Below are 26,339 nucleotides of genomic sequence, written 5' to 3'. Positions count from 1 at the left end.
GGTGCAGATTCTTCCATTTTATTCACTTAGCATGTTTAACAGCGTGACACCAATCTGAAAATGATATGTTTCATCCAACCTTTTTCATAGAAATAGCACATAAGATGTCAGCTTAGATTCTAGTCTTCCTCTTCCTGCTATTTAAGTGAAGTAACTCACTGAAGCCACTGGAGTTGGAATAGTGTTACAATATCAAAAGGCCAAGTGTGTTGTTTTCATGGAAATTGCTCAAGATTCACTGCAGGGTCTGTCCTGCCGACAGCATTTTAAATAATTCACACATATATACACAAATATGTACATGTAAAGTATCTGTTCATCTGCAACCTGCAAACAGTTACATTAGAATAACCACACTGCCTGATTCTGCTGCTACAAAGGTTTTGCCAGATAGTGCAGTTCTTAATTCATACAGGACTAGGATTGGACCAAGTGTTATGTCTCACAGATTACTTATTCTCATCATGTCTATAATTAGTTTTTAAACGAATGAGGTTATTGTGATGGATTGGAGAATTGCAGGTCAGGGGGATAGCTATGTGTTTTCTTGCTTATTCAAAATACTACAAGAATTTTTACCTTGTTGCCTGTACAGTGGGAAGACATGATTTTATGTTCTAGTTTAATAATGTTACTTAATTCCTTTACCATTGCTGGCTTTCTCTCCTTAAGAACTTTCTACTGCAATTACACAAGCTTAAATTTCTCTAGGACTCAGAGTCAGCAGACCTACTGAAGTCTGAATCATGAAAAGTTCTGTCTCAGTCCATATTAAGCTTTGATGATAAAAATCTGTAAGGTTAAAATTCTATACTATCTCTATACCAGTGCACTAGAAGAAGGCGAGAAGTGTTGCTCAGAGATTTAATCCTTATGCGTTGAGTGAATGAACAGTAAATTGTGCTTTATTGAAAGTGTCAGAAGAATTTTTATTTTCCATGGAGATGCTGGCCATCACCAGCTAGTTAGAAAGCATAACTTTTGAAACATTGCAATATTTATTTATTTATTTGAGTGGGTCTTAAGTCCCACAGAATATTTATAAATATTTATAACAGTGAGTTGTGGTGACTACTATATTGACTATTAAAATATAATGCCAATAAATACTTCCTTCTCTAGAAATGGCGTGTTTTGTGTTGTTCATTTGGGCCCACTGTTCCTTGCATGAATTTGCTTGAACAAACAGTACTACTTGTACCTGAAAATGTGTGTCCAATGATCCTCTGTGATTCTCAGTGTTAAAAATTGAGAATTCCTGTCTGTTCCATGCAGCACACCTATGAAAACTGGGTGAAACATGATGAAAAAAACAAAGCCATAATAGGTCTAAACACAAAAACAAAGCCTAAAGTAGGTCTGACAATTGAAGGGATTGTCATATCTACTGGGATCTGCTTCTTCAACAAAACAGCACCAGAGAACTACCAGATAGCACACTCAAGCTATGCACAGGGAAATAAGAAGAAGCATGATGCAGAGTAATCATGCAGTATAGAAGAAACAGACTTGGAGATGCCAGGAATGTGTAGATGACAACTTCTCGACACTGGTAGTGAGGGAACAGACTAGGGATGTGTTGTTAACACAGAAAGTCTGACCTCTTCAATGACCAGCTTGGAAGTATCCTGTGGATTAGAGTAGTGCAGTGTAGGGGGGCTCAAGAGAGCTGGTTGACATTCAAGAACCACTCCTTCCAATCTCAAGATTGGTGCATCCCTAAGAGTAAGAAATTAGGCAAGGCTGGAAGAACACACACATGGATTAGCAAGGAGCTCATGCAGAAATATCAAATGGAATAAGAACATTTAGGAAATGTGGGCAAGGGGTCTAGCCACTTGGGATGAGTACAGAAATGTTTTCAGGGCATGCAGGGATGCAACAAGAAAAGCTAAGGCCCACCTGGAATTAAATCTGGTGAGGGAGGTCAGGGACAACATGAAAGGATTCTTAAAGTATGTCAGTAGCAAAATGAAGACTAAGGAAAATGCAAGTCCACAGCTGAATGAGGCAGGTACCCTAGTAACAGAACACTGAATAGTTCAGTGTTATTCACTGAATGCCTTTTTTCTTCAGTCTTTTCTTTTAAGACTGACCTTTGAAAATCCCAGACCATGAAGACTGGAGAGAATATCTGGTGAAAGGAAGACTTCCCCTTGATTGAGGAAAACTTGGTCAGATATCATCTAGGTAAACTCAACACACATATTCATGGACCCCAGTAGGATACAGTCATGACAGCTGAAGGGGCTGGCAGAAACGACTTCTGAACAACTCTCTATCTAATCTGTGAAAGGTCATGGAGAATGAAATAGGTGCCTATTGGTATTCTGGGTGTATTAAAAGGAGTGTGGCTAGCAGGTCGAGGGAAGTGATCTTCCTCCTCTGTTCTGTCCTGGTGAGGCTGTATCTGGTATAATGTGTCCAATTTTGGACTCTCCAGTTCAAAAGACAGGAATCTTCTAGAAAGAATCCAGCAGCAGAGGGCAGTAGAAGTGATTAAGGGTCTGAAGCATCTCCTGTATGAGGGAAAGCTGAGAGACTTGGGTCTCTTCAGCCTGAAGAAAATAAGGCTGAGAGGAGATCGTATCTCCATCTACAAACACATAAAGCACGGGAGTCAAGATGATGGGGGTGGAATCTTTGGTGACAAGGATAACAGTTGAACAAGGGGCAACAGACAGAAACTGGAACACAGGAAGCTCCATATCAATGTCTCTGGAGATATGAAAGACTGACATGGACAATCCACCTGAGTAATCTGTTGTTGGTAACCTGTTCTAGCAGGGGGAACAGACTTGCTGATCTCTAGAGATTCCTTCCAACTTCTGCAATTATGTGATTCTGTGATTAGCACAGCAACCAGACAAAATCACGGCAGATACTGGCACAGGGCAATCAAAGAAATCAAGACTGTTTGTTCCTGCACTTTTCTAAGAGCAGATATCGCAAAATGAAATAACGCTAAACAAGCAAACAAAAACAACTAAAACCTTCATCCCTATCTCTGAGCCAGACAAATTCTAGGATATATAAACAAAAAATTAAGTGACGTTTTGCTAGAAGTGTCTGTAAATACTGACATTAAAGAATGATACTTGAGCAGCAATATGAATAATGTCCAGCTTAGGGCATGAGAAAGGCTTATTTAGCCAAGAGAAGAGAAGGCTCTGGGGAGACCTTAGAGCAGACTTCTAATATTTAACGGGACTTAGAAGAAAGATGCAAAGGAATTCTTTAACAGGGAGTGCTGCTTCTTACTCTCTCTGCCACTCATTGTTAGACTGTCCTACAGGAAAATCTAAACCTCCTCTGGCTGCCCATGCTACTCATACAGCAGTGCACGCCCCTTAGTTTTACTTTTTTGTTACATGATTCATATGGAATGGAATATCTCTGATCAATCAACTGTTCTGGTTCTGTCCCCTCCCAGCTTCTTTTACCCCCGCATCTCCCTAGCTGTCAAGACAGCATGAAAAGCTGAAAAACTGAAACCTCCTTGGCTCTGTGTAGCACATCTCAGCAACAATTAGAAACAATGGTGTATTATCAACATTGTTGGGTTTTTTTTGTTTGTTTGTTTTTCCTAAAGTATCATATCAGACACTATGAAGAAAGAAACTCCATCCCAGCTGAAGTCAGGGCAATACCTACCCTTTATTTAATACAATTTACATCACAAAATCTAAGACGGTTTGGGTTGGAAGGGACATTTAAGATCATGTAGTTCCAACCCACCTGCTACAGGCAGGGATATCTCCTCTAGACCAGGTTGCTCAAAGCCTGGCATCCAGCCTGGCCTTGAATACTTCCAGGGACAGGCCATTCACAACCCCACTGGGCAGCTTGGTCCAGTGTGTCACCACCATCACAGTAAAGAATTTCTTCCTAATATAAAGTCTAAATCTATCCCCTTTCAATTTAAAACCATTTCCTCTTGTCCTGTTGCTACCTGCCCTTATAAAAAGTTCCTTCCCAGCTTTCCTGTAAATGATATAATATTCCTGTGAATTTCCTTCAGTATGTGAAGAAATCAGTAATTATTTATGAAAAAAACAACCAAAAACCTCTAGATGCTTCTAACATGAGTAATTCCTTATGCTAATGTTGTAATTTCTGTTATTTTGATGAAATAGGCCCTTTTTAATTACAACCATACATCATCACACAATATGTCAGTAACAGCTGGTTTACTGAGGATGTTTCTAGTTGGCTGGCTTTCTGAAAAAAAAATTATTCATGTTCTAAACATTTTATTGTGACTATCCAAATTCAGAAATTTTTATTAACAAAGAAATACTCAAGAACATCTTTGTTTTGAACAAAGACTGCTTATATTAAGTCATTTGACTAAAGCTTGCTTTATGTAATTGGGAAATCTTAATGTTTTCCAGGATCCTACAATGCTGTAAAAACCTTTACATATAAAACCTCCCCAGATATCCTTGTACATTCGTGAACTGCCTCATACTGGAAAAGAGGAGCCATAAGGAAGAGGTTTTCCTCTGTATCTGTAAATAAATAAAAAGAAAGTAGTTGAGCAACCAGCAGTAAGGTCTACCAATGTGGAAATCCTCCAATTTCAACTTGCTGATACAATTCTAAGAGAATCCAGTCCTTCACATTAATTAACTCCCTGCAAATTAAAAGACAAATCCTTGCTGATGTGTTACTAGTATCCATATTTACACATCAGGCGATCTGCCTTCTTTTCTATGGACAAGTTTTCAGACACAGAAGCAGATGACTTCCCCATAACTTATAATGTGAACAAGCCCCACTGCAAGTAAAAGCAATAGGCTGATTTCCACATTCTGGAGAACTCTGCCTTACTCTACCTATGATTACAAGGCTGAACACTTCACAATTTAGTAATAGTAACAAACAGCACAGAGAACAGAAGCAGACCCCCATTCAGTGTTCACTTAGGAATCAAGAGAACTTACCTATTGAATCACTGTCACAGGACTGGAGCAAGCCAAGTATGGTTATTATTGTCAGACTGAACAATTCTGTTGTTTTTCAGATGGGCAGCATTTAAGCACATGTACTTATCCGTTCAACAAAACAACAGCAGCCTCTTTTTCCTTCTCAAAATGTAAGTGTCTGCTTCAAGGCAAAGAAGCCAAATAGGGTAAAGTACACAGAACAGTGTATTAAGACAAAAATACAACTTCATTTGAATAGCTAATTTCATATAATTGATAGCAGTTTATCCTTGATATTTTAACATTAGTGTGTTATTTTTTTTGTGTGTGTATAAGAATTAGAATAGCACTGACCTTCCTAAATAAAAAAGTGTAACATTTAATTACTGAATAGTAGCCTGGAGTTTCCCAGAAAAACAACGACAACAAACAAAAAAACAGAAACCATGTTAAATCAGCAAGGTTTCATGGAGTATTACTAACAAGAATCATGATCTCAAAGGAAATCGAGTTCTATTCAGGAGCCTTTATTTTTAAAGCTTAAAATATGCAAATGATGAAAAGGTGTGCATAGATGATAAATTAGTCAGATAAGCTTGAACAGTAACTACAGACAACCCAGTGGGGAAGTAAAGCAGCACTACTAGCAGCTACAAGCAATCAGTCATCAAGCAATCAGGCCTACCTAATTCTAGGCAAAAATAATCATTCATTAAGTGCATGACTGCAATTGACAATGGGATTCCAGTCAGGTACAGTTTACAGTATTGATAAAGTTACTTTTCAAAATACAGATTGGTGTTTCAATTATGTGCTCATTCTGCTTACAAATAAAAACAAATATTTTATGTTGTATACAGTGCTCTTCAACAGAGTTCTCAACAACCCTAACATTTTTTACCAAAAATTCCTGCGAGGTAGGTATATCGTCATCCCCATTTTACAAATGGAAAAGAGATTTGCCCAGAGTTTCATAGTTACTTAGAATCAGAGTCAAGAACACTTCACCTGGCTCTGTACTAAACTTGTTCCACTAGGCAATCCTTCTTTTTAAGTTACACTACTGCAGTCAAAAAAGTTATTTTAAAACAATACATATATTAAGATTACAATATAGCATTTTGTAATAAAACAAGAATACAGTATAGTTCATATTTTAGGTACAATTCCTCTCCTCCATTGCTAATTCTTTCTCATGGAGATAACCAAAATAATTATGGGCAAATAAGAAGCAGTTTTTAAAAGTGTGTACTGTAATAGCAGACATGTATGGCTGGAAGTATGTTTCTGTTCATAAAGAACATTAAATGTTATTTCTCCAGTGCCAACTCATACAGGTACTAGGACCATGCGCACCATGTCAGCGTAAGATGGTAGGCATATCTTCCATTATGCTGTTCAGTGTCAATAACTTTTCATTCTCATTAATTACTACAGATATCTTTTTCCAAGTTTGTATTATTATTGAGAACTACTTCCCTCTATAAAAACTCTTAAAACATTTTTGGAGCTACACATTCAGCACCAACATCCACCAAGTGAGAATCTTGATTAAGACAAACACATATGATTTCAGGTTTTAACACAGGTCTGTTTTCAAGTTTTATTATAAAGTGGCTAACTCCTGTATTGGGACTGACAGAAGACAGTTGAGTCTTGGTTAAATTTGCTGGCAAAGTACACTTGAGATCTGAAACAAAATAACCAATCCAGTTCCTCATGTAGGCTCCATGACTCACCACTAAGATATTGGCATCTAATAACAATTTAGAAGCTCCACCGTTATCAGAGCTAAGTTCCTGTACACTGCAGTGATCTGTCCAAGGGAAAGCAGGCTCTTCTTCACACGTTCCTGAGCTTCTGCTTGATGCCCCATGCATCTCTTGATCTTTCTGTTCCACTTCAACAGCTAGCTGACACAGAAATTCAAAAAAATCCTTTGCACGTTCTCTTACCTAAAGAGAAAGGTCAGAAGTGTATGTTGTGAAGAATGTAAGAGACTTCAGGTTTCACAGACAAGACTCAGAAATCAGCAATTAAGTTACTGAATGTTTTAAGAGCTGCTCTGTCCTTCAAAGACAAGGTTGAAAGCAATTGCCACTAGCCTTCTGCACACAACAGCTTCATGAAGAATCAATCTCAGAATCAATATTTTACTTCTAAAGAACTTCTCTAATGGGTAGCCACTACCATTGGGTCAAACAGCGTTTTTAGCTTGGAAAAATAACTACATTTATTGGGCTATACTTTCAGTAAGAGGATCCTAAATAAGTAACACCCGTATCTGCCCTAATGAAATGGCCTAGAAACTGGGGCCCAAATAGATAAATGCCATACTTCATCCAGTGTTTCTCCTCCAGAAGGTGTGAATGTAGGACACTGCTCTCCAGCAGTCTTTGCCATAGCCTTGAGGTCAGCCAAAGGCCTTCCTTCTGCAACACCATATTTCTGTAAGAGGCAAATTGCAAAGAATTTAGCAAGATACAGCACTTCCAACACACACATCTCTCACCTAGATTTGTTTTCTAGATTCCCAAGTGTAATGTGCAAGCTTAACTACTTTTCACATTTTATTAGTGTTGGGAAAGGAGGTGCTTTTAAATATGTTTTGGACTCATATATTCTTGACACTCGTTTCTACTACACAAAATTCTTAGCATACAAAATTTAACTGAGGTTTCATTGCAAGCACCTCACAGGAGGTGAGACTCCATTTACTCCTCATTTGCAGAAATATTAGAAGAATTTTATTTCTCAAAAGAAGCAAGTATTTTCTCTACAGACCTCAGTAACCTCCACAAGAGAGAAAGAATTCTATCCCCCCTTTTTTTCAGGATGTACATTAATTCTATGAACAGGAGGTTTTAGAAAACAAAGAAACTAAAAATAATCTTGAAAACTATATGCAAATGAACTAAAAGAACACGGAATTAATGATTTTCAATGACACCTCCAAATGAAATGCTTATATGAGAAACACCACGAACAACACATACATAGCAAATAGTCATTCTGGTTCAACAGTAGTCACATTATAAATTAATATTTATAATCTCAAATGTATTTTAGAAGAGATATAGTTGGATGTGTATTACCACTTTTTATCTTTAACGTATCTCCAGGGCCCATCTCTTAATAGCAGCAATAGAGATTAACATTTCTACTACTGAAGATTAATACTTTACTATCATTAACAGATGAAAAAAAAGTATTCAAGTAGATATTTTTGGTCCTTTCTTGGAAGGTCTGAAGACACTGAAAACACTACGGATATTTTGTTACTAATATTTTGATAAAAGCTAGGACACTTTTGCTCCACTGTCAAAAACCTCAGCTATGCTCATTTCACAGATTGAGATGCTGATGACTGCAAAACAGACACATGCTTATTACTGAGACTTTTCTGATTTCTATGCTGCGTACACACAGTTTGCTGCCATAACAACTTATTACAGTTTTCATAATTTAATTGTACTGAAGCACATTTACTTCATGTTCTTGCTTCTGTTTCCTAAAGCAAAATTCACTGTTTAAGGACATCAATAAAGATGTAAATAAATGAATTCTCAGAAACTACTGAAAAGAATATTCTAATCTTGAACATTTTTCTGGATTTCTATCACAAATGCAAGCCATAAGATAATAAAGCTTTTTCAACAGAATCAACAACATACGTTCTTATAAAGGACTTAGCTTCTTTTCAGGCTGTTCAAACTTAATTTCAGCTATTTACAGCATTGCCTTAAAAAATGTGGCCTGCAGAAACTTTAATGGAACTTCTATTCTATACTAGTATAAACACCAGGAAAGGAAAAAAAGTAACACAAGTTAAGATTATAAAAAAGATTGTAAAACTCTGTATCACAGTCCAAAATACTTTTTAAAATACCAAGTCATTAAGCAATTAAAGAAGATTGGGAGACATGTAATTTGCTGACTTAAGGGGGTGAACCAGAATTTGTGACAAAGGGATCACAGTGGGAAATGACGTGATCATGTTCTGCTCTTTAAACATTTAACTGCCTGCTGCTAATATGCCATCTCACTTCTGGTTTTGTAGCATTTCCTTATTTAACATTTAGCTGATAATGTCACTGCAGCATCAGAAGGGTGATTAATACTAGCAGAAACATCCAGCATCTCAGTTTATTCTGATGAAAACATAGTTAAAAACAGAGTTACTATTATGTCTGTAATGAGGCAAAGGGGCTAATCAGGAAAGAGGATTGCTCCAAGACTAGCAGAAAGTTTTTCATTAGACTTCAAGCAAATTAAAAGGTATAAACAGATAAAAAGTGAGCATCAGGTTGTCATCAGGAGAGATGTCATCAGCAGAGAGGCAGAGGGAACTTTATATACTGGGCTAGGAAACATAAAAGTAATTTTCTCCACTTGCAAGCCATTCAACACCTAATTCAGAGCATCACAGTTAGATCACTATCACTAAATTTCAGCTTTCCTTTGGAATTTTGAAATCAGACAATTTTTAGTATCAAATGCAAAGAAATAAATTCTCAGCAACTAAAAACACATCATATAGCACTCTCTAGTACTAAATACACCATTTACTAAATCAAGATCAGCAACAAATTGCATTTTCAATATCCAATATCTAAGCAAACTCTTATGGCACTTACTCTCTCTCGAAGTCTTGTATCACACTTGATTTCCAAACCTTTGCAGAACTTATTTTTTTCTATAATTGTGGCAGCAGTCTAAAAAGTGAATATACAGTTACATCAATCAACTCTTCTGTTTTCCTATGGGATGCCTAAACTATATTACAACACCACATCCAGTGTAAACTACATTAGTAGTACCCAAGATCCCAAGCACACAAATTTCCAGCTAGTAGTGTCAAAATTGTATATATTGCCTGTGTGAGGTCATAAAAATAGAAAAGACATAATTTTCTGAAAGACCTTTCTCAATTCAAACTCCAGAACAATTGGAGATACTTAGTACCCACAACAGCAGTATGATTCAGTGTGATAAATACCACATTTCTTATTACGCATGCTGCCATGTAATTTTGTTGCTGCACAACAGAAAGCAGTAGAGAAGCAGTCTGACAAAATGACATCTGATGAGGAAGTACATATGAAGCAGAAGTGTGTAACAGCATTCCTCCATATGGAAAAAAATGGCACATGTTGACATTTATCAGTGTTGGCTGAATGTTTACGGAGACTAAGCAGTGGATGTTAGCACAGGGAGGTAGTAGTTAGTGTGCTTCATGCATTAGCAACAGCGGTATGAAAGACAAGCCAGCCACGCAGATTTTCATGAGTATGGCATGCAGGCTCTTGTTCCTCACTGGAGAAAATACATAGCTAACAGGGGTGAATATGTTGAAAAATAGCATTCTGTAGCTCTATCAAAACTATTATTTTGTTCCTTGTATCTGTTGTAATTTCCATGGAAATAAATAGGAGTCATTACTTTCAGAGAGATCTATGTTTTATCTGGGTTGTGCTTGCAACCAGTGTGTTTCTAAAACCAGATCAGTTACAACAACTGACAAAAATACAGCATCTAACACATGAAATCAGTTTATGGCAAGTGGCTTCTTAATACACCTAAAAAAAAATATCATAGACTTTCCAAGGTCGGAAGAGACCTCAAAGATCATCCAGTCCAACTATTTGCTATATTTCCCACTAAATGATGTCCCTCAGTACAACATCTGAATGTTTTTTGAATACCTCCAGGGATGGTGATTCCACCATCTCCCTGGACAGCCTTTTCCAGGACCTGAACACCCTCTTGATGAAATATCTCCTAACATCCTACCTGAATCTCCCCTATATACTTGAAGCATTTAAAGAGAAAGAAGAGTATCTGCTGACAATAGAAGTGGCAGCCTTGATGTTAAAGAGGAGACACACACAGGCTGATACACTTGGAAAATAAATAAATAAATAAATCCAGGTTATTGTATTCACCTATTTTTTGATAGCATGGCCAAAAAGAGACAGAACAAACCCAAAGGGTGTTATTTACTTTTAACAACAGACTGGATGCCTTGAGTTTTGTGCTATACATTTCTTCTCCAAGGAAGCACATGATTTTGGGGATGCAAGGAGGGCTAATAAGGCTAATAAAAAAAACGTGGTCAAGAGGAAATTCTGATACCATTTTGTAAAAAGCATTGCTTAAAATGGGCTCTAGTATGATAGATGCTTTGGGCTAAATAGGCAGTAACGGGAACTAAAGAATGGCTAACATGCTCCTGTTCTTTCAAGTACCACAAAATATTAAGGGGGTATGGATTCACATAGATACTGACTAGTAATAGCAGCTAGAAGTCCTTGGCAAATGTCCACATCTACTCTAACAAACATCCAATGAACTTACTTTGAAAAGACTCCTTGGATTCTGTCAAATAATAATCAGCCTTGTACTACTAAGATTATACATCTTATTCAACAGATTGCTTATGAAACACTTTCTGTTGCAACTTTAAATTTCTGTCATACAATACTATCGTAATTCAGACAGGTTTGAATCAATTTCCTTGTACAGCTAATTATGATTATATCCAGAAATTTCTCCAGAACAGAGATTTGTTCAATACCTAGAATAGACTACATTCACCTACTATGCACAAATTCATACTCTGAACCAGCTGGTATGCTTTTCTTTACGTTTCCTACTTGCTTTTCACCTATCCTGTTCAAGCTTCAATGTTCAGTTGCCAGGCAGAGGCAGTACCAAGAGGACAGCATGTAACTCCTAGTTCCAGTAATCAGTACATGCACCAACCAACAAATCAGAAAGGAGACACTGCAAAAAAACTAAACTTCACCAACAGTTTTGACTTTTTCTTCCCCCCTTTTCAAGGCAAATTGCAAACACCTCTCATATTTGAGCTGTGAAGTGACAGTGTAGTAAAACACTCTTAACTGATCTGCAGCTGCCATAGAATGAAGTTCCAAACAAATGGGAACTGCAGCCCTATGCATCATTTAAAAAGCTTCTACAAAGTCTGAATGGCTGTTCAAAACAATGGTAAGACATGTTCCCTTTATGCAAAGGACATTTTCTATATTAAAAGAGTGCAAATCCTTCTCAAGGGAAGGGCTTTCCCTAATGTAACAAAACTACAAAACAAACTCTCAAAGGCTGAGCATTTAAAAAAGAATTTCCCTACAGAGGGCACATAGCACATGCTATGTAAATAAACAATATTAATATTTTTAAAAGCAGTTACCACTGTTAACATATTGAAAGGAAGGAATCTGTCAAGTTCTCATTATTAGGCAATAATAATGCATAAGAAACACTTAAAGTGTTTCTTCTCTCATTTATTAAAATAGCATATGAAAGTGAGCCATATGGTATTATGCTCTTGCCAAAATCCAATGTCTCTGCATATTTCATGGTACTTGTCCAGATGTTACCACAAGACTTGATTTTAGCTTAACCAGTCCGCATTCTTTTGAAAAACATAACAAATAGCTTCAATACATAAAACAGTACAAAAAATATCCCCACCAATTTGCTTCGTTTGTTCAAAACAAACCAACCAATGGACTTTGGTCTGTGTTACTTTTAAATTTCAATTACTCCTTCGCCAAGAAGGCATATGCGCATACAAAATAATAGCAGATCTATAAGAAAAAACATTGCACAACATCCTGTTAGTTGGCCTTCATCAGTTCCTAGACATTCTCTATGCACTGACGATTCCAAAAACAGAGGTCTTAGAGAATTCTGTACAACTCAACCTTCAGTTCTAAATCCATTAAAATAGCCTGTGCCTTTCCCTCACGGTATTATTTTTGTATCAGCAACAGCAAATAAGCACCAAAATGTGAAGCTTATAATTACATTCAGTTTCCTCAAGAAGCACTTGCCTGCTTTGCTCGGAGGAGGTCACTTGAGAAGACATGAGTAAACTTTACATTACTGAGAAATAAGCCAGCAGCATCTGCTTGTTTGAAACCAGTTGGAGAGAGTGGCTCATCTATTCCTTGACCTACAAAACAAGAAAAACATCAAGATTAAAACATGCAAACTTCAAATCATTTATCAGTTTAGCAAGCAAAGTTGAAAGAGTCTTTTCTGGCATAATATGAGGAATGCTCCAAAAATAATGTCTCATATTTTGTTATGTTGGCCCATGACATCAGAAGCAGATGTCAATAGTATGGCGGTAGAGGGTCAATAGTATGGCAGTAGAGGCTGAACCTTCCTGCTGGTATTCTGTTACGCTTTGTTGCCTTGCAACAGATACCAGCAGAGTGGAACAGTGTGTGACATGGAAGTGTGTATAAAGCAAAGGGGTGCAACTGAATTCTACCATGTGAATAAATGGCACCCATTGAGATTCATCAGTGCTTGCTGAACATTGATGGAGACCAGAAAGAGGATGTTAGGGTAGTGAGGTGGAGGATGGTGTTTCAGCATGTGGCAACAGCAGTAGTGGGTCAGTTCCACTTGTGCAGATTTTTATGAGCACAGCATGCAGGCTCTTAATTCATCACTAGCAAAAATGCACAGTACATGGTGATGACTATGTCAGAGGTCTATCTTTGAGAATTTGCTCTATCAAATACTGTTACCGTGCTCTTGGTATCTGTCATTGTTTCCATGAAAATGAACAAGAGACATTACTTTCAGAAAACCCCATGTAAAATACCTCATGCTCTGCAAGTGGAGTGCAGTGACTACTATGGTTACATGGTATAAAGAAAGGGAGTACAGGCTAGAAAGACAGAACGACCGTTTTCTGATTATATTAATGTACATACATATGAGAAATATAAACAGGAAAACTTTTAAACATGAATCAGAGAGCTACATTTTCTAAACACAAGTAGTCATTTCAGATCACTTGTCCTTTCTAGACTCTGCTAGGCTCCCTGCTAGAGGAATCCCAGAACTGGAAGTCTGAAAATAACTGTGTCTGCAAATAAGAAAAAACAGACAATACAATTGAGATCCTGTTGTTAATAGTAAAATACACACACAGAGAAACATACACATCAGGAGAGAGAAGTCCTAACAAACATGATACACTGTTTCCTCTGCATTCCCTAACAATAATGCCCTGAAGATGAGGAAACGAGGTGATTTTGTGTGATGTGGACAGCAGCATGCCCCCTCTCTGCCAAAGACAGTTTCACAAGAATTTTAGAGTTGATGTAAACACAAATTGTTGTAGTCTTTTCCTCTGCTCTCTTCCACCTTACAGGTTGATGCTAATGCTCATGCAGCTGCATAGCAAGTATGCTGATCTAGATGAAAAGTAATCCTTGCAAAAACAGTTTTTAGCTAGCATTATTTATGAAATGAACTGTCCCAAATGCTCCAAGAACGTGCTGAGAACCAGGACTTTGGTAAGCCAACATTTCATAGAATGATAGAATGGCTTGGGTTGGAAGGGACTAACCACCTCCTCAAGGATAAGAGATACTTGGAGAAGGATATAGGGACAGAATACCTGTCGGTAAACAGGCTGAGATCCTAGCAAAGGCCCTCTATGTATTAAATCCTTTCGAACATGGTGATGGTAGATGAACCCAAATGCAGAAGCATTGGCAGCCTAAGATGTTAAGATCTTAGATAAGATCTCTTATCCTAATAAGTGTTCTTTCTTTACAGGAGTAGTTGGTGGGGAGTCCGAATCTGGTACCTGAGGCTGTTCTTCTGCTGTTGGTGTCAGTGTTAAGTACCATTCAGACAATAAGAGCGGGGACCTTTAGAATTCAGTCTAAAATTGTCAGGTCACAGCCAACAGTAGACTCACGCTTATCTGTGTTTACAACTTCACTTATCTTATAGGGTGTTATTTTAATTGCTTAGTCACTACATATCAATTATTGCAATCCAATTACACGTTAATTTTAGATCTATCACTTGTTTCTATTTAAATGAACCCTGTTTTAGTAAGGAAGCTATTGCAGCATGACGACCACCTGACGATTCGAGATGATGGACACATTCGAAACTATGAACAGAAAACTCTGACTACTGTTCACCATAATACAGAGAAGATACATCATGCCCAGGAAGAATGAAGAGGGACAGAGAACATCACTGATGAGAAGTGCTTCTTGAATGGTTCCTGACGGCAAGAGGACTATTTAATTATTTGCTCCATCCAGTCATGGTGCTGCTTTTCTTAACACTGTTGTGCCTTATGCTAATGATTATATTATATAGAGTTTATTAATGTTTGGTTATATTAAGTTATAATTGGTTATATTAAGTTTGTAATTATATTTATATAGCTATATATAGTTATAAAGTATATTAAGGTTATACATAGCATATTAAGGATTAGCAAATTAGAATTATTTAAGTATTTCAATTAGCGTATAGAATGCTATAAGCTTTGCGATGGATTATAATCGGGATTTAGCGGTTGCGCTGTAATGGGGCAAAACTTTATTGAGCATGGGGAGGGGGAAATGTTGTAGGCGTTAGCGAGGATTTGAGTTGTGACGTGGCAAGACCTCCCCTGTTCTGTCCCCTGCCCTGTGATGTATATCGGGTGTGTTTTTTAAACGTACTCTCCAGGGGGGGTAGACGAAGTGATTAAAGTATATAAGGTGCTAATTGCCCTTAATAAACGCCATTTTGCCATCCATCACACTGATGCAGGAGTGGCTTTTGGTCCTGGCGTGGGGATGACACTAGATTTCAGGGCAGGGGGGTGGTTGAACCATGGAAGCACACAGCAACAAAAGATCTTCTAGTTCCAACACCCCTGGCCATAGGCAGGGCTTGGCAGTCACTAGATTAGATACTAGATAAGGTTGCTCAAGGATCCATTCCAGCCTGGTCTCAAACACTTCCAGGGATGAGGCATCTACAAACTCAAGTAGCCTGTCCCAGCACCTCACCACCCTCTGTTTGAAAAACTTCCACAATAAACCTCCCCTCCTTTAGTTTAAAACTATTCCTGCTTGTCCTATCACTATCTATCTGTGTTAAAAGTTGATACCTGTCCTGCTTATTGTCTCCCTTTAAATATTTGGAAGGTCTCCTAGAGCCTTCTCCTCTGCAGACTGAATAAACCAAGTTCCCTCAGCCTGTCTTCTAGAGATGTACTCTAGCCCTCTGATCACCTTTGTGGACCTGCTTTGGACCCTCTCCAAAAGCTCCACATCCTTCCTGTGTACAGGGCACCAGACCTGGATGCATGTAATGGTTTTTAATCAGTACACCCTATTATGACATCATGCAGCAAGCTGTTCAGGGAATCTGTTCCTGGGTCCTAGCTCCTGACAGTATTGGCTATTTGCACTTCCCAGGTCCTAACTCCTGTCAATCTCACTTATTCTTCTGCGGGTTCTGGCTCTCTGAGAAGATAATATGCTGAGAAGAGACCTACAGTTCCCCAAAGTCTTCAGTACTCCCCATGTGACTTCCCATTCCAAGTGATAAGAGAGAAACTTTTCTTCCTGGATAGAGCAGAGAGCAGCACAGTCACAAATCCCTTCCTATTCGTCTGTTAACCACAATTCCCTTTTTATATAATTACCTTACATTATTTTACTATTTGTAGTGAATTAATTCTCTCTTCTTATCTTAAGTCGGTTGTCTTCTCTATTTGTACCACTGAAAAGGGTGAGAGAGCGTAGAAGAGGCCAGGAAGCCCCCGTCCATCCACTTATGGGGCTTCACACGGTCAGAGTATAGAGAAGCAATCATGCTTTCTTTGAATGAATCCCACTGTCAGCTTTCCAGGCTGCAAGTACACACTGCTGATTCGTGTTCAGTTTTTCATCTATCAGGTTCCCTAAGACTTCTAACCTAGCAGGGCTGCTCTCAAAGAGTTCTTCTCCCAGTCTGTACACAAATCTGGGATTGGCTCAAGTGCAACATCTTGCACTTGGTCTTGTTGAACCTCATTTTATTTACATAGGCCCACCTTATGAGTTTGTCTAGGGCCCACTGGATGGCATCACTTCCTTCTGTCATATTCACTGCCCACTACGCTTGGTATTGTCTGTAGCTTTGCTGAGGGTACACTCAACCTCACCACCTATGTCATTGATAAGGATGTTACAGAGTAGTGGTCCCAAGACTGAACCCCAAGAGATACCACTCATGACTGGCCTCCACCTGGACATAAAGCTGTCGACCACATATCTCTGTCTGTGAACATTCAACCTACTCCTCACCCACCAAACAATCCACCCTTCAAACATCTCTCTCCCCAAATTATAGATAAGGATGCGGTGCAGAACCATGTCAAAAGCTTTGCAGAAGTTCAGGTAGATAATGGTTTGGTCTAAAAACTGCATTCTAACTAGGACTGAACAATTCAAGTACATTTAAACAATCTTCACAACAGTGGTCTGGGATATCATGCCATTACCAACAGGTGTTGCTTATCTGATTTACAGGTAACTTCTTTCTGCACTGTAGCAAAAGGAACTGCAACATCGCTGTTAAAACCAGAAATGCACCACTCTACATGGAAATCCTGAGAACTGAATTAGAAACTTTCCATTTTCCACAACTATCAAGCTAACATTTGAATCCACTAATAAAGGTATTTTTTTTCTAGTATAAAGTACACAATATTACTCCGTAACAACTCTATAACAACACTCTAAAAGTAATACTTCCTATTTATTTTCATGGAAATGACAACAGATACCAAGAACACGATAGCAGTATTTAATAGAGCAAATTCTCAATGGCAAAACTCTAGTTTTTGACAGTCACCACCATGTACTGTGCATTTTTGCTAGTGATGAATAAGAGCCTGCATGCTGTGCTCATAAAAATCTGCACAAGTGGAACTGACCCACTACTGCTGTTGCCACGTGCTGAAACACCATCCTCCACCTCACTATGCTAACATCCTCCTTCAGGTCTCCATCAATGTTCAGCAAGCACTGATGAATCTCAATGGGTGCCATTTATTCACATGGTAGAATTCAGTTGCACCCCTTTGCTTTATACACACTACCATGTCACACACTGTTCCACTCTGCTGGTATCTGTTACAAGGCAACAAAGCGTAACAGAATACCAGCAGGAAGGTTCAGCCTCTACTGCCATACTATTGACCCTCTACCGCCATACTATTGACATCTGCTTCTGATGTCATGGGCCAACATAACAAAATATGAGACATTATTTTTGGAGCAGCCCTCTTATTTAGCACTTCAGTTTTTGATTGTGGGATTTCCCATTTTGGAGGGAAGAATAATTTTCAGTGTCACAGAAGCTAACAGAATAGCTGATACTAACCTTGAAGTATCTTGTCTTTGTTGTATCTTGTTTCTCCGCTGAAAGAGATTACAAACAAACAAAAAAAAAATCATGACAATAATTTTAATCAACGTTCACAAAGCTGAACCGTGTGCCAAATGGAAAGAGCCTAAATAAAAATAATAATGAACAGTATAGCACAGCCTCCCTTCAAAAGGATATATTTGAAGTGTTCAAAATAAAATCATTTTCAAGTAGTCAACCCCAAACGTGCCACCAATATTTACTAAGATATAAAACTAAAAAGGAAGTAATATCTTAAACTCATCATAAATGCAACATAATTTATCTACTAACGTGACATCTCCTCATTGGAGATAGGGAAGAAGTAGGAAAACTCTGTAGTTCTCATCTGCACTAGACAATAGGACTTCTGTGCATTAGAGGGAAGCCAACTCAAGAGATTAGCAAAGACAGTATCAGAGCAGGCTGCACACCTTGAAGAAGCACAGTACTAGGCAGAGCTGCAGAAAAACTAATAAAATGAACATCATGTGCTTTAGAATAACAACGTTCCAAGTTGGAAGGAAACACACATAATAACCAAGTCCAATTCCTGACTCCATATGGTACTATACAAAAATCATATACAAAGATCATATGAATGAGACCATCATTCAGATGCTTATTGAACTATATCACATTTGGCATCATGACCACTGCTCTGGGGAGCCTGTTCCAGGGCTTAACCACCTTGTCAGTGAAGAACCTCATCCCAGTGTCCAACCTGACCTTCTCCTATTCTAGCTTCATGCTGTTAAGTTCTACTGTTAGTCTACTGCAAGAAAATAATCAGCGCTAGCCCCATGGCTCCTCCTCATGAGGAAGCTGCAGGCCACAACGAGGTCTTCCCACACTCCATTCTTTGGGCTTAACAAACCAAAAGGACTTTATCCAATCCTCATATGTCTTCTCCACCAGACCCATCACCATCTTTGTAGCCCTTCTTTGGACACTCCCCAATAGTTTTACATCCTTTTTTTTTCTATGGATCCCCAAATAGCACACAACACTGAAGGTGAGGCCACACCAGTGAACTGCATTTCAGGTCCATCACTTTGACCAACCAGCAGTACTGAAACATCTCAGGAGGCAGCTTGCTTTCCTGGCTGCCTGGGCAAACTGTTGACTCATGTTCAACCTATTGCTGGTCAAGACCCCCAGCATCTCATCCGCTAGTCTGTATATATAACCAGAGTTGCCCCTTTCCAGGTACAGAATCCAGCACTTGCTCCTGTTAAACTTCGTTCAATTGGTGACTGACCAGCTCTCTAATCTTACTAGAACTCTCTGCAAGGTCTCTCCATCCTCAATGGAGTCAACAGCTCCTACCAATTTAATAGTCAGCACCCTTGCTCAAAGCACCTTCTAGTCCTACATCCAAGTTCTTTATGAAAACTTCTTAAAGAGAGCTTGCTCTGAAATGGGATCCCCACTAATGACTGGCTGCAAGCCAACTGCTTACTCTAACCCTTTGGACCCGAATCATCAGCCAGTTGTTCATAATCACATTACATTTATGTCTAGCTGCATGCTGGTGGACCATTCTCACCAAGTAATGAACCAGTGTTCTCTCTGGCCCTCCTTTTGTTGTTAGGATATTTATATATATATATATATATATATATATATATATATATATATATATATATATATATTTTCTCTCACAGTACTGACCAGCTTCAACTCGGAGGTAGTACTTTTAAAAAATGATGTATCCCTTTCAAAAGCAGCTTCCCAGAAGATTTTCTAACTAGTTGCCTGTGCAGCCTGAAATCTGATCTCCTCATATCTAGCGCTGAGGCTTTGGTGGCAGTTCTCCTATTAACACCAAGGATTTTAAATTGGATTATGGTCACTATAGCCAAGGCAGTGACCAATTGCCATTTCACTCATGAGACCTCTGTTCAGAAGCAACAGATCTAGGAGGACAACTTTCCTCATCAGATCCCTTAGGACCTGTACTATGAAACTGTCATTGATGTGTTTTAGTAATCTACTGGACCTGCTTCTGTCAGCTATGTGGTGCTCCCAGTTAACATCTGATAAGTTGAAGTCTCCCATAAGGACAACAGGGTTTGTTATAGATGTCCCTCTTAGTTTCTTAAAGAATAATCAATCAGCGTTGTCATCCTGGATGAGGCTCTCAACTGTGTCACAGCCAGCAGACAGCTCCATACAATTCAGCCCCACTGTTACATAAAGGACCACTCCCTTGCCACTCCTGCCCTGCCTGTCTGTTCTGGAAAGTCCGCAGTCATTCACCACATCACAACAATCAGAGGACTCTTCCCAGCTGGTTTCACTTATACCAATGATATTGTAGCTCTGTGACTGAGCCCAAGGCTTCTAGCTCTCCTCAGCTTGTTTGTTTGTTTGTTACATTTCAGCTGTGCTTCATTGTAACAACTGGAGCAGACTGAAGGATCTCACTAGCATGCAGCCCCTCCAATTGCAAGGTACCCCCTTGTAGTTTATTGCCAGCAGCGTGTGTGTACTTCAGGTGGGTCAGCGGTCTCAATCCTCAAGCCTGACATGGTGCCCCTAGACTCATCTCTAGCAGGCCTGGTTTCACCTCCTTCCTCCTTTGAATCTTGCTTAAAGCCCTCTCAATGTTCCTGTCATGGTTTCATGGTTTTCCATTGGTATTCCACATCGAGGTGGCTTGAAGTATGTATACTTGAGGTATTGCACCTCAAGTACTGTGTTCAGTTTTGGGCCCCTCACTGCAAGAAAGACACTGAGGCCCTGGAACCTGTTCAGAGGAGGGCTACGAAGCTGGTGAGGGGTCTGGAGCACAGGCCTTACAAGGAGTGGCTGAGGGAGCTGGGATTGTTCAGCCTGGAGAAGAGGAGGCTCAAGGGAGACCTTATTGCTCTAACTTCCTGAAGAGAGGCTGTAGTGAGCTGGGGGTTGGCCTCTTCTCTCGTGTAATCAGTGATAGAACTAGAGGGAATGGTTTTAAGCTGTGCCAGGGGAGATTCAGGCTGGACATTAGGAAGTATTACTTCTCGGAAAGGGTAGTCAGGCATTGGAATGCACTGCCCAGGGAGGTGGTGGAGTCACCGACCATGGGAGTGTTCAAGAAATGCTTGGATGTGGTGCTGAGGAATATGATTTAGCCAGGAAGCATTGGTAATGGTTGGACTAGATGATCTTCTAGGTCTTTTCCAACCTTGATAATTCTGTGATTCTGTGATCATAACATCATGCAATGCACTAGCAATTAAAGAATTAATGCTGCACCTACATGGATGTTTTACATTTCCACTTTCCTGGTCTCAGAAGAGAAACATGAACTTCCAAAAGACTTCACTTTTCCACTTCTGTTTTCCATGCAGAAGGAAACATAAAGCAGACTGAAAGCCATGAGACTTCCCTCTGTGCTCTCTTGCCACTTTGCCTACAGCATTAAAGACTTTGGTTTTGGAAACTCTCCCTCTTTCACATTTCACTTCTTAGCTTCAATTTAAATCACACTGTATTATACTATATTATCTCACATTCTGCTACTACACTTAGTAAACTAGTTTTTTTCCCCCTTAGCTCATCACTGCTGTTTTTTCTTATCCAGGCCCATCTACCTGCTCTTTCCCTCCTCATACTTTCCTCAGGTGTGGATCCGTGGGTCCCTCTGCCCCCTTGTTGTAGAACCAGGCTAAACCGTGACAGCTTCCCAACAACTCCTGGGGCTGGTATCCACTTGAAACAGATGAACTCAACTGTCACCAGCAGGAAAGGTGCTGAATCAATCACCCATGATAAACAACAACAACAAAAAAACAACCAAAAAAACCCAACAAAATAAAGTTCTTCCAATAGCACCAGCTTTTAGCCATACCTTGATTGAACAGATTTTTCTGTTCCTTACAGTATATTTCACTGCTACTGAGGAGAACAAGTCCTCAGGATGAGCCCCGAATAGATAACCAAACATGGAAAGCAAGTACTTCTAAGAGAGAACACTGTATTTTAACTTACATATTTAAATGTTTTGAACATTACCCAGCACACACAGCAGCGATTCAATTTTTCACACCCCGAACTCTGACAGCTACTTTCAGTCTTCTGAGAAAAATGTGGCAGGCTGGATAGCCCTTCTTGTTGATCATCAATTTGGGGGTGGAGAAGAGCAATATTTGCTGTTTCCCAAGTGGCATAGCATACACAAGTGGAGTCTAACACCAGCTTTCTGATTAATTAATTAATTCCAAAGTGTCTGCAAGAGTCCTAGCTGAAGATCTCAAGTTTAACAAACTGTGTCAGGCCTTCATGCTTTCTAGATGATGTAAAAGGCTGTAAGTAGAACATCAAGTCGTTAGATACTGGTCTTTAAAGGAAGAGTAACTCTTATAAGGAGGATAACTAGAAGAAAAAATTAAAAAAAATAAGTAAATCATTGCTCCAACTGCTCTAATCAAGTATTAACCTGTATTATGCTTAAGAGGAAAAACATGTTTAACTTTCATAAAAATTAAACTGTTACCTGCTATCAATTTGAGAAAACTGGAGAGGCTTATTCTAGTTAACTGCAGGTCTTTGTTAATAGCCCCTGGAAGCTTGAAACTAACCTTAACAATTCTCAAGAAGTTACAAATGCGATTTAACATGCCACGGGAAAAAGGTTAGGCTACCACTCCTAAATCAACTCTTCATCCCTGAGCGTGAAGAGTTCATCTGAGACCTTTTGGCAGGAGAAAGGTCTCATGACCGATCGCTACAGAGTTCACAAACAGGGCTTACTAAATTTAGGTGTGATGCTGTATTTCTCTCAATACTATTCTGACCCAGCTTGACTCAACAGTCAACTACAGCGTACCGGGCCAGATTGGTGAATGCTAATTCCATCAGGGACAACAACACGGGCACCATGTGGGTCAAGAGGTTCCCTGACCACACCGCAACACAGCACAGCACAGCAGCCCCGGCACAGCACACGGACCGCCCGTAGGGAGAAGGGCGGAAATCCGTTAACGTCACGGTGCGGATGGGTGCATTGGGCAGACAGAGCAAGGGCAAAGGAAGGGCTCGCTTGTTCCCACAGAGGTAGCGGAGAAGGAGCACGGGTGTAACGGCGGTACTCACTGGCGGACGACGGTCAGCCCGAAGCGAACCATGGCACAGCCGCACAGCTGAACGCAGACCCCCCTACCGGCTCCTCCGCTCTGCGCCGCAGCGCCCGCCCCGCGCCCGGCGGCGACGTCACTGGGCAGCTGATGCCGCCGCGCCTCCCCTCAGTGCTGCAGGACTGGGGCGTGATGTTGCTTGTTTAACACACGCAAATAAAAGTGATAATATTTGGCAAAGGCTGTGGGTATCAATGCAGGTTCACCCACAGTTTGGCAGAAGAAAGCACGCTGGGGGAGAAACTTCGGGTTAGGGTGGTGGTGGGTCTGTCGTCTGATGGAGGTGTGGGCTGCACCGCGTCTTAGAGAAGGTGCTTAGAAAGCTATGTATGAGGAATAGTTGCTTTTAAAAACTAAAAACAATGATATGTACAGTTTAATGTTACAATTCTCAAGGCACATATTCTGACTTTACAGTTCTAATGAGCTGGGTGACTTAGTTCAGAGTAATATGAATAGTGGGTAAATTATGCTGAATTCAAGTTAGTTAGAAGACTTGGAAGCCAAATGATGATTCCTCAGCAATCATCGTCAGAGATGGAAATGGTTTCACAGCAACTGCTTCAGGCCAGCTGTTCACAAGGCAAAGCAATGGGTGGTATAGGCACACACCAGGCAGACATGCACAACAGCTGGGGCCAAGATGGTGCTAGTCATGGAGTGGTTTGGAATGGACCTTGAAGATCATCTAGTTCCAATGTCTGCCATGGACAGGAACACTTCCCACTAGACAGGTTGCTCATGGCCCCATCAAGCTTGGTCTTGAGCATCTCCAGGCACGGGGCATCCACAGCTTCTCTGGGCAACCTGTTCCAGTGCCTCGCCACCCTCTCAGTAGAGATTTTCTTCCTAAAGTTTAATCTAAATCTACCTTCTTCTAGTTTGAAGCGGTTATGTCTTGTCCTATTGCTACAGACGCTAATAAAAAGCTCCTCCCAGTATTGCTGTAAGTCCCTTTAGGCTGCAATGAGATCTCCATTGAGCCTTTTCCATGCTTCTCTGTACATGGGATCTAGATGGGAGATTGATGGGACTGCTGCAGATTGATTTGTTGGAGGAAGGCCAGCTTTGCTCTGCAGTCATCACCATTCTTGGATGAAGAGGAACTGGGGAGAGGCAGAGTGAAAAGGAAACTAAACTGAGCAGTCCCACCCACCCACTTACCACCTGCAAGGTACTTTTATGTCTCACACATAATCCGTATCACAGTGATGTTTGGTATCTCAAGAATGAAGCCGACATCTCAGTTACATAAACTGCTCCCTACTATTACTTCTGGGCAAACTGACAGCACTTGTGAGAAGATACATCTGCATTTTGTAGTTCACATTCTTTTTGCCTATGTTTTGCTCCCTGCCTGAGTAAAGGGATTCTTTATTCAGTTGCTGAAGTTTGCCATTCAGACTCTCACTTCCCCTAGTGTAAGTAAGCAAAGCAAAAGCAGGGAAGTCTTAGGAAAATAGAGATGTGTTTTGCCATTCCTTTCCAACCTCCTGTTTTTGGAAAAAAAGAAAAAAATAAAATAAAAAAACACAAAAAAACAAAAAAACAAAACCCCACAACAAAACATTTATGAAAAAGCACATATGCATCTTGGCAATCTGCAAGGATACTATAGGGAAGATGTATTCTTTAACACTGAACAATGACCTAATTGAGGTTGATATGACAAAGTAACAGAAGAGGCAACCAAAGATAATCATTTTCCCTTCAATTATCTCAAGTTTTATGGTTTACAGACAGTCTAGTTGACCATAATATTAGTTGGTCAGACAACTTAGTGTCTTTGCAATAGGATTTCACAACATAATAGAATGAGTCAAGTAAAAAAAAATATTCTGGGTTGCCAGAGATTTGACCTAACTTTGAAACAGATTTGGTTTTTTTATAACACACACCAAAAAAACCCACAAAAACTATATGATTGAATATATATATATATAATTGAAGGCTAAAATATATTTTTTTATTTTCTAGCAGCTTAAACCACACAATATATATTTAATATTGCAGCAGGTCATCTTCACTTCCCTTTTTTCTTCCCTTATTACTGTGGCATATAACCTGTGCCTCAGAACTGACATTTTCAAAGGGTGAGATTAGTGATATGTCTAGATTCTGAATGATCTGATGCCAAATGACTCGGGTCTGACCTATTTCGGTTGTATCACCATTAAAAACAATTCATGTTTCCTTTTCTACTGTTTAATCATCTTCTCTTTGTTGACGTCTTCTTCATCTTCACAGCATGTATTTTTTTTATTTCCTGAGTGTTTTACCTTTCTTTATTTTTATCCTCTCCAGTTGTTTCTCAGATCTGCTGTGGCACATGTCAGTCTATGATTATGGGCCTGTGTTGTATATTGACTCAGTGAAAAAAAAAAAAATATTATTATTAAGAATATTATTATTATTATTATTAATAATTATTATTATTCTTTTTTAAATGGGTAACATATTAAAAAATAAATTTCAACAATGTTGACTATATACTGAAATCGTTATCATGTGGATTGCATAACACACACACACACAGAATCACAGAATGACCCGGGTTGGAAGGGACCTCAAGGATCATGTAGTTCCAACCCTCCTGCCTTACAGGGCCACCAAACATACACCTTTACTAGATCAGGTTGCCCAGAGCCCCGTCCAACCTGGTCTTGAACACCTCCAAGGACGGGGCATCCACAACCTCCCTGGGCAGCCTGTTCCAGGGCCTAACCACTCTCCTAGTGAAGAACTTCCCCCTAACATCCAACCTAAATCTTCCCTCTTTTAACTTAAAACCATTTCCCCTTGAGTAACATTAGAAAATATTAATAACACTAACATTAGAAATAACATTAGAAATATTAATAACACTAACATTAGAAAATATTGGCAATCCAAGGAAAGTTATTCCTCTCGAATAACAGCTTGCTACTAGAAATATGAAACAGAAGTCAACAGCTGAGCTGTATTTCCTCCTCATTTTGGATCTGATCTTGCATCCTGCTCTTACAAAGACACCAGCCATGCAGAAACTTACACTGAAATTATCCTC

At 39.4% G+C, this 26,339-nt stretch overlaps 1 protein-coding gene across 4 annotated transcripts; it reads right to left on the bottom strand.

Annotated features, from left to right (window-relative positions):
• Positions 1-5,434: 5,434 nt before the first annotated feature.
• TIGAR (TP53 induced glycolysis regulatory phosphatase) lies at positions 5,435-23,348 on the bottom strand. 4 transcript variants are annotated; one of them, XM_015871314.3, is made up of 6 exons: positions 22,987-23,348; positions 18,147-18,184; positions 12,788-12,909; positions 9,566-9,643; positions 7,266-7,376; positions 5,435-6,883 (listed from the first exon to the last, which is right to left on the bottom strand). In XM_015871314.3, exons 1-6 carry the CDS (start codon positions 23,037-23,039, stop codon positions 6,422-6,424), a joined length of 864 nt encoding a protein of 287 aa, XP_015726800.2. In that variant the 5' UTR covers positions 23,040-23,348; the 3' UTR covers positions 5,435-6,421. The 4 variants fall into 4 exon arrangements, with proteins under 4 accessions (XP_015726800.2, XP_015726792.2, XP_085378521.1 ...); XM_015871306.2 differs by having other exon boundaries at positions 23,253-23,348; XM_085522395.1 differs by lacking the exon at positions 9,566-9,643.
• Between the last annotated feature and the right edge of the window lie 2,991 nt (positions 23,349-26,339).

Source organism: Coturnix japonica, chromosome 1 (genome assembly GCF_054131305.1).
Source record: "Coturnix japonica strain WE chromosome 1, WE-NBRP24, whole genome shotgun sequence".
Classification (NCBI taxonomy): Eukaryota; Metazoa; Chordata; class Aves; order Galliformes; family Phasianidae; genus Coturnix; species Coturnix japonica.
Note: the sequence above shows the minus strand (reverse complement) of the source record. Positions and strands in the feature narration are given on the sequence as shown.

Excerpts from the sequence above, each read along its gene's own strand:
- TIGAR (XM_015871314.3), bottom strand. The coding sequence starts at position 23,039 with ATGGTGCCCGTGTTGTTGTCCCTGATGGAATTAGCATTCACCAATCTG. Across the intron at positions 7,377-9,565 it reads ATACAAGACTTCGAGAGAGA|AAATATGGTGTTGCAGAAGG; the intron begins GTAAGTGCCATA and ends TGCCTCTTACAG. Across the intron at positions 6,884-7,265 it reads GAGGAGAAACACTGGATGAA|GTAAGAGAACGTGCAAAGGA; the intron begins GTATGGCATTTA and ends CTTTCTCTTTAG.